Source organism: Boleophthalmus pectinirostris, unplaced genomic scaffold, assembly GCF_026225935.1.
Source record: "Boleophthalmus pectinirostris isolate CB_2022bp ecotype Guang Dong unplaced genomic scaffold, ASM2622593v1 HiC_scaffold_20, whole genome shotgun sequence".
Classification (NCBI taxonomy): Eukaryota; Metazoa; Chordata; class Actinopteri; order Gobiiformes; family Gobiidae; genus Boleophthalmus; species Boleophthalmus pectinirostris.
Genome location: NW_026571153.1, coordinates 16009384 through 16017939, shown reverse-complemented (window position 1 = coordinate 16017939; position 8556 = coordinate 16009384). Strand labels below are relative to the sequence as shown.

Here is an 8556-nt window from a genome sequence, read left to right as displayed (position 1 = left end):
AGCAGACTAGGGGTGGATGATATTGACAATTATTACCTTTTTATTAGACGATATTTCAATTATATATCAAGAATGTGCTGAAATGTGCCTGAAAATTGCTCGGTTGAGGTTCAAGTATCACACAAAATGTAAATAGATCGTACAATTAACCATAAAAGAGCAGAAATATCAACTTACAGTCTTTCTAGAGTAAATGCATCCTACAGCAAACTGAAATACAATCCTTATTTCTAAAGCAAAAAAATCACCTTATAACACCCGCCTGAGACTTTTGCTCTGTTATATCATGACGTCTGCTTTGTAAAGGAACAGATGTGTGTAAAAATGTGTTAGGATTTTGCAGGCCAGGTGAGGTTGTTTACGTCAGCGCAGAAAATGTGAAAGACTTCAGCAGCGTTACAATGGCTCTGTGGATGTGATGAGAGTCTGCTTCATCAGCACACTTTTACTGTTCCCAAGCTCCAGTCAAACAGTGGAAAAACACTGTGCAAAGAGGCAGCACTGGCTCAATGCAGCACAGAGAAACTCACATTAGCAGCGTTAACCCCAGTAGGTGAAAAGAGGGCCAATAGTTTTATGTCAGCCATGTTAACTAACACAGGAATTTTGTATTGGTAAGTTTTTATGCAGAACTAAAAAGAGCAATTTATAATCTCCCTCAAGCCATTTTATCTCTTATTTGAAATGGCTTCCTCTACTGTGTATTTATTCATTTTTACGTGTGTATTTCATTGAATTCTTGCCTTTTTTTTGATGCATTTATTTCATCCAAACATAGATGAGGTGATAAAATTAACCTGTTCAAAATGAGACTACCTCTTTCAGTTAAGCTATAACTATTGATTATTGTCTGTTCCATGTGGTGCAGCATGTAAATCAAATGAAAAATATTGAAAGGTTGAGTGCGATCGATTCAGTTGTGGAAGTCGCCCAATACTTACAATAAGGAAAGGCTGCTCAGAACTGCAGACCAGCATTTTACTGGTGTTTAATCGCAGCATAGTTTACTTAAAAGAATATAATTTTACTGTAGCGCTGCATTGTCTTACAGATACTTTGTCTGAAATTCAACAAAACAATCATGGGTTCATCTATATACACAGTCTGTAGTCCATTAACCAAACTTTAACAACAAAAACGACCAAACCAGGACTATTTCAGAACTACAACTACAGGCTATGCTGATTTTCCCAGAATATTTACAGACATTGACGTTTACTGTAATCGTAGCGAATCGTAAACCCCCAAAATGTAACACAACGAAGTAAAGTTTGATTCCTAAACCTCCTGGACCTAACCCACCTAACGGAAGACCCCTGTAGGAGCTGTCCGCGGTGCTGAAATGGGCGTGACCCATGCCACCCCACGGGAACATTTACTTAGGCCAATATTGTTCAAAGTAAAAATACATGTGGGATTTTTTTTTTGCTATAATGTAACTTCATATCCCTCTATTAAATACTTATTCTTTGTAATTCTCCTAAATATTTTCTGACTGCGCGGTCTCACGGTTATTTAGCAGAGTGAACCCCTCTAAATAAATAATGAAAGCGCACAGTGGCGGGGAGCTGCGGCTGATTTGCTGATGTCAGGTGGTGGTGGGCAGAAGCCAGTGCAGCATTTCCTCGCCGTGTTGCAGGGGTTGAAAACGTCGCTACGTCCTCCTCCTCTACTTCCTTCCATCTGATTCTGCTTTATTATTAAGGGGGGAAAGACATCGGACCCACTTAACACATGCGAGCCCGGCTGGAAAGATGCCTAACGCGTGGATCCTGCTCCTGGTCGTGTCGCTGAGTTGCCTGTCTCAGCCGGGGCATCTGAAAAAGCCCCCGAAATGTCCTTATAGGTGCAGCTGTTCCAAGGAGTCCATCATCTGCGTGGGGTCAAACAGCGTCCCGAGAATCAACCCCAACGACATCCATTCACTGTGAGGATCTTTACGCGTTTTGTGCATTGCTTTAGTTAGCACGAGGCTAGCGCAGATTGCCATTGCAGTAACTATAAGTACGTATTTTATGTATTTTTGCGTTGTAGGAGCATCGTGAATGGGACCTTTTCTGAAATTAAAGAGGGTATGTTCACCCACATGCCATCTCTCCAGCTTCTGTAAGTGCACACATGCTACACCAACTGTTATGGTTAATTGTTATAAAATCTAAAATTTCCCCTTACTGTTTGAAGTCTAGCGAGATTATTAAATGCACTTTTGGGGCAAGAGAAACAGAAAATGGATATTTCTGGGAGTCCATTAGGAGATACAGTAATGCACTTTTCACATGAGTTTGCTTTGGCTATTAGCAGGAAAAGCTTTTAAAAGAGACAAGTGGGGAAAAAAAGGACTTGTACAAGCTACTTAGACCAGCAAATCAATGTTCCTCATGTTGTGTCTTCTCTGTTGATGTTGACATCTTAGAGCAGACATGTCAAACTCAGGACCGGGGACCAAATCTGGCCCGTGATACAATTATATTTGGCCCGTGAGATCATATCAAATATGTTTTAGAGCGGGCCCGCTGGGTACAGATAGACTATAGAGACATTATTTATTGAATTTTTTGTTATTATTTTATATTTTGCTTGTTCTGGATTCAGTCTTTAAGCAAACTATTATTAAACATTTATTTTAATAAGAAAAGGTTTAAATTACATATCTCGAAATAAGAGAAAACATGCAGATTTTGTTAACATTTTTCAACAAATATTTATTTTGGCCCACGACTTAGTCACATTTTTAAATTTTGCCCTCTGTGAATTTGAGTTTGACACTCCTGTCTTAGAGGGAAGTGGGCAAGGGGGTCAGGTTAAAAGATGTCCACATCATTTTCTAATTGTAATATTGGTAAATACATATATTATTTTAACATTACTGATGTAACGATATCCAAATCTCTTGGTACAATATTATCACGATATGCATCTCACGGTACGATTTTTATTGCAATATTTTGGAGGATAATATAATTGTAGATAAGACGCGATTTTGCTTTTAAAATACCTTGACAAGATTTTGGTGTGAATTATTTCTGTCATAATCCCAAGAATTCAAGTAAAAAAATCTCTTCATGTTGTTTGCACTGAAATGAATCGTGGGATCTGTAGTTCCCAATGTTCACAAGCTGTTGCTACTATAAAACCATGCATTTAAGCAAAGCAACTTGTAATTCAATATATTGTGACAGCCCACGATATTATTGTGAGAATTTTGATGTTATGATATGACAATATTTCGGTTGTTGTTACATCCCTAATTAACATGTAGCTATTTTAAAGCAGTGAAAGGCTTAGGGTGCATCCATACACACAGTACAATAAACATCTAAACTGGCCTAGGCCTAAGGCTGCATTCACATTTACACAAAAAATTGGCACTAAACTGGGACCATATTTGGAACTAATCCAAGAGTAGAACAGGGCCAAACCAAGTCTACCACTGCACTAAACTCAGCAGGACAAGTCTGAATGCACCCTTAACTTGGACTAGAGCAGGACTGAAACTAGACTAGAACAGGACTAAATCAAGTCTACTAAATGGGACTAAAGGTTCGGGTTGAAACCAGGACAAAACCGGAGGAAAGTGTGAGTGTTAGTTAGGTCTATAAACTGTGTCTGTATCTAATGTGTGCCAGTTTGGGATGCACTGATCCAGCTTTTTCAGTTCCAATACTGATTTTCATACTGTAGCATTAAATATCTGCCAATACCCGATATCATCTGTATTTATAGTATTTATTTCCCATCAGTAGCTACAGAACTTTGTATAAATAAAAATTCAAGTTCATTGTGAGACTTTATGGGCCAACTGCAACCAGTAAATATTCTTATGACATTGATTTAAATATCCAACCAGGATATCGACTGAACTGATATTCCAAAATCGATATCGGACCCAGCAAATTGTTCAGTATCTGCGTTCATACCGGTATTGGATCAGTGTATTCCTAACGACAGTAGTGGAATGTAGTTTCATACCAGTCATAGTGTGGTGCAAACAAATTTGTGTTATTTTAGATCACTGAATGGAAATCAGTTCTTTTTACTTCTTCCATTTTATACTTCTTCCAAATCAATTACAATGTCTTCACCAACATTCTTGTGTGCATTTTCTTCCAGGCTTCTGAACTCCAATTCTCTCACAAATATAAGGGATGATGCATTCTCAGGACTTTCACACCTGGAGTACCTGTAAGATGAATCACTGTTCATGCATATGCACACACAATTCTTCTGAAAGTAGCACAGTAAACAAGTCTTTCAATTGCCACCTTTGCAGATTTAAAACTGTTCACATTATACATCATTTCATTGAATTAGTTAAAGTTATTGGTGAATGTCTTTTGCAGGTTCATTGAAAGTAACAAGATCGAAACAGCATCCAAATATGCCTTCAGAGGACTACGGGACTTGACTCACTTGTATGTTTCTGTTTGTATTATTACACAATATACAATTGTTTCTATGGAGATGTTACTGCTTTGCCTGGAATGCGCCACAATTTGGTATTAGACTTGGTTATTTCAATAAAAACAAGAACGCCACCAAGCTGTTACCTGTCAGATTTATATGGCAAGATGACCCCAATCACAGTAACAAAGAAGTGTTTTTCGACATATTTTTGACCAATAAAAACAACTTTAATTGAATGAATACAAGATGGATTCGTTTAATGGTGTACTGTGACATTTTCCAGACAAAGCAATAACGTCATCGCAGAGATCCTCCCCCGGAAAGTTACACAATGCACCTTTATGTCATTGGCAGAAAGGTGAATTCGTGTGACTGATAAAAAAAAAGAAAAAATTAAGATATTACATTAAAAAACATATATGTAAGGTTTAAAGTGCACTATTTAACTTTTCTAACGGAGAATACACCACATGCATGTCTCAAAAATGTCATTGCTTTGCCTGGAACGTTTTCTACATTGCTTTTATTCAATTACAAATGTTTTTATTACACACAATTACCTTGAAAACATGTATAACTTGGCCTGCTTGCTTGCTTGTCTCCATGGAGATAGATAAATGGAGCATGTTTACTGTGGCACATTCCAGACAAAGCAATAACATCTCCATGAAGACAAGACTCAAGTGACAGACCATCACTCACAAAAGTTACACAGTGCACTTTTAAATGACACTACACCAATACAATACCTACTTTTTATTATGTAAACATGGTTGCTCTGTATTACTAACGTCCTTGGTTACAGATCACTGGCAAACAACAACATTAAAGCTTTGCCCAGGGACCTTTTCAGTGACCTGGACTCTCTCATTGAATTGTAAGCGTTTGTTTTTTTTGTATAAGCCAATGTCCTTCACTGGCTGTTTTTGCCTGGCTGTAGTTACGTAACATTGGCTCTCCTCTTTCAGGGATCTGCGAGGTAATGCTTTTGAGTGTGACTGTCGCGCAAAGTGGCTCATGACGTGGCTCAAAAACACCAACGCCACAGTGTCAGATGTCATATGCGCTGCTCCCGAAGAAATGAAGGGCAAGAGGCTCAATGATATGACCAGTCTGCAGAATGAGTGCATTTCAACCGGTATGGGCAATATTGTAATCTAGACTTCATATACTCATCTATAATGCATTTAGATCTCACCCTGTTTATTTATCAAAATTTAACTAACTTTATAATAAAAAATAACTTAATTTAAAGGTGTGTTATGTAACTTTTTGTTTGGGGGTCTGTCACCTGCCTGCTTGTTTCTATGGATATGTCATTGCTCTGCCAGGAATATTCGACATTATGACATTAAACAGTTATACCTTACATTTATGAAAATTCAGGTGGTTTTATAGCTCAAAAATACCTAGGAAAACGGGCATTCTGACTATGAGCAACTATGAAACATTTGAGACGAAGCAATAACATCTCCATGGAGAAAAGCATTTAACGGACCCTCCAACAGAAACGTTACATATTCTATCATTTAGATTTAAACTTTATCGATTCACATATCACAGTATAATAAAATAACAAAGAGCAAACATAAATAGCAGTAATACATTCAAAATAATTACCAATAATAGCAAGTGTTTGGTGTCACATAAGACATGATTATATAAATGTATATGTTCAAGTAAAAATAAAATATAGAAATATCGTAATACAAAATATGTCTCAGCTATATACAAGAGGTCGTAACGAGAAACAGTGCAAAGATTAGTGATTGACATGATGGAAGGTTATCAATTACATAATGGTGAGTTGTTGTATAGTTATATGGAGTATGGTTTGAATGTTGACCTGTATCTCTCACTGTTTGAGCAGAGCTGTAGGAGCCTGTTGGAGAATGAGCTCCTCTGTTCCTCTATAGCAGGGGTCTCCAACATGTAGGTCAGGAACTACATTATACATATTGTGCTGAATGGCTCAAATTTGATGAACTACCATTGTAACTACTATTTACCCAGGATATTCTCTGCTGTGTCCCCTGTCCCATCAGATTTATCCAAAACCAGTGATTTGTCCCAGTTTTATACAAGAACTGTCCCAGGTGTCTCTATTTTTGACCAATTTGATCCCTGCTAACAGTAAAGAAAGACAAAGAACACAAAGAAATGTGACTATATTGACTTACATGTTAGTCATGAATGGTCTCTACATAACAATTTTCATTAATTACGCACTCGTTTCACAATTTTATTATTACCTATCAACAAAAAAAACCAAAACAAAAAAACAGTGATGTCCCAGTTTTGGAAATCTAGTCACCGTAAACTTTGTGCACTAATCAATGGATAAAGGTTTATGTTTTATTGGTACCTAACTAAGGTTTTCCTATGCTCAAATTTCTTGTGACTGCTAAAATAAGTAGCTTTTTGCCATTTCTTTTTGCAAAAGTAGCTCACCAGAAGAAGGTTGGAGACCCCCGCTCTATAGTCTAATTTAGCACAAAAATGTTTCTAGTACATGTATTGAATGTAACAGATGACTACTATTCTAATGCAAGATTGCGTTCCAATTTAAAGTAACTGCATAAACTGAATTATCCTTTTGTGTTGGCCTGAAAATGAAATGTAGCTGTCTCAATAATTTTGTGATATGTACTGTATTTATACTTAAGGTTGTTTTTTGTGAAACACTGCATATGGGCCTTTATTTTAAGATTTTTTTGATGTTATGTTCACAGATTTCATCCTCCATCAGACGATAGCCTCAGAATCCTTGTCTGTGGACACGTTCAGCTTTAAGAATGACGTGTACGTGGCCATAGCGGCCCCCAGTATGGAGAGCTGCATGGTTTTCCAATGGGACCACATAGAGATGAACTACAGGACCTATGACAATATCACAGGTTTGTAAATGACATAAACATATCAAAATGAATGCTTTTGTGTAATGTTGATTCCTTGTGTTACTGTGGGTTCTGTGTAGTTATTAAAGAAAGGATATTTCCAAATGCCACATAGTCCAGTAAGTAGTTATTGTTGGTGCTTGCTCTGCTCCTCAAAACCTGGGGCAAAGTGACTGTTGAATGTACAGGTCTATAGCTACAGTTTATAATTAATTTGAAAAACCATGATTTTATTTGGCAAAAATAACTGAGTGCTTTTTATATAACTGATTTTTTCTACCTCTTTTTTCAGAGCATATGCCTTATATTCAAAATAATAATTGATGCAAAACATGAATTTCTTCTTCTTCTCTTCTTTTCAGGTCAGTCTATAGTGGCGTGCAAGTCCGTCCTTATCCAGAACGAAGTCTTTGTGATCGTGGCTCAACTCTTTGGAGGCTCCCACATCTACAAGTTTGATGAAGACCAAAGCAGATTCACCAAATTCCAGGACATTGAGGTATCCAAAATCTCCAAACCCAATGACATCGAAGCTTTTCAGATCGGCACAGACTGGTTTTTCGTGGTCGCAGATAGCTCAAAAGCGGGCCTGTCCACTCTTTACAAATGGAACGACAAAGGGTTTTATTCGTATCAGTCGCTTCACGAGTGGTACCGCGACACAGATGCTGAAGTTTTAGATTTGGATGGAAAAGCGCATATTATTTTAGCAAGCCGCTCGCAAGTGCCTGTGATTTACCAGTGGAGCAGGAGCAACCAAAAGTTCATCCTACAAGGTGAGATTCCCAATATGGAAGACGTAGTGGCAGTAAAGCATTTCCGTATCAAAGAGGAGCTTTACCTGACCATGACGAGGTATATTGGAGACTCCAAAGTTCTGCGCTGGGGAACCAAACAGTTTGCAGAGGTCCAAGCTTTGCCTTCAAGGGGGTCCATGATCCTCCAGCCGTTTTCCTTCAAAGAGCGGCATTACCTGGCATTGGGCAGTGATTACACCTTCTCTCAGATCTACATTTGGGATGAAGAAGGCAAGATTTTTGAGAATTTTAAAGAGGTGTACATCCAGGCCCCACGTTCCTTCACCGTAGTGTCCACCGACCGTAGGGACTTCCTCTTCGCATCCAGCTTCAAAGGGAACACGCAGATTTTTGAGCACATCATCATTGACTTGAGCTTGTGAGCGGCTGTGCCTCTTAGTAACTATTAACAGCATCTTAAACAAACAAAAGGTGCGACTGTAAAATTAAAGACTTGA

At 38.0% G+C, this 8556-nt stretch overlaps 1 protein-coding gene across 1 annotated transcript; it reads left to right on the top strand.

Annotated features, from left to right (window-relative positions):
• Positions 1-1528: 1528 nt before the first annotated feature.
• lgi2a (leucine-rich repeat LGI family, member 2a) lies at positions 1529-8481 on the top strand. The gene is made up of 8 exons (XM_020923875.2): positions 1529-1927; positions 2035-2106; positions 4111-4182; positions 4341-4412; positions 5210-5281; positions 5373-5542; positions 7137-7301; positions 7664-8481. Exons 1-8 carry the CDS (start codon positions 1755-1757, stop codon positions 8479-8481), a joined length of 1614 nt encoding a protein of 537 aa, XP_020779534.1. The 5' UTR covers positions 1529-1754.
• The last annotated feature ends 75 nt before the right edge of the window (positions 8482-8556 follow it).

Bases quoted from the DNA above. Each gene is read 5' to 3' on its own strand.
- lgi2a (XM_020923875.2), top strand. From the start codon at position 1,755: ATGCCTAACGCGTGGATCCTGCTCCTGGTCGTGTCGCTGAGTTGCCTG. The intron at 2,107-4,110 runs GTAAGTGCACAC...ATTTTCTTCCAG, and splicing joins ATGCCATCTCTCCAGCTTCT to GCTTCTGAACTCCAATTCTC. The intron at 4,413-5,209 runs GTATGTTTCTGT...CCTTGGTTACAG, and splicing joins CTACGGGACTTGACTCACTT to ATCACTGGCAAACAACAACA.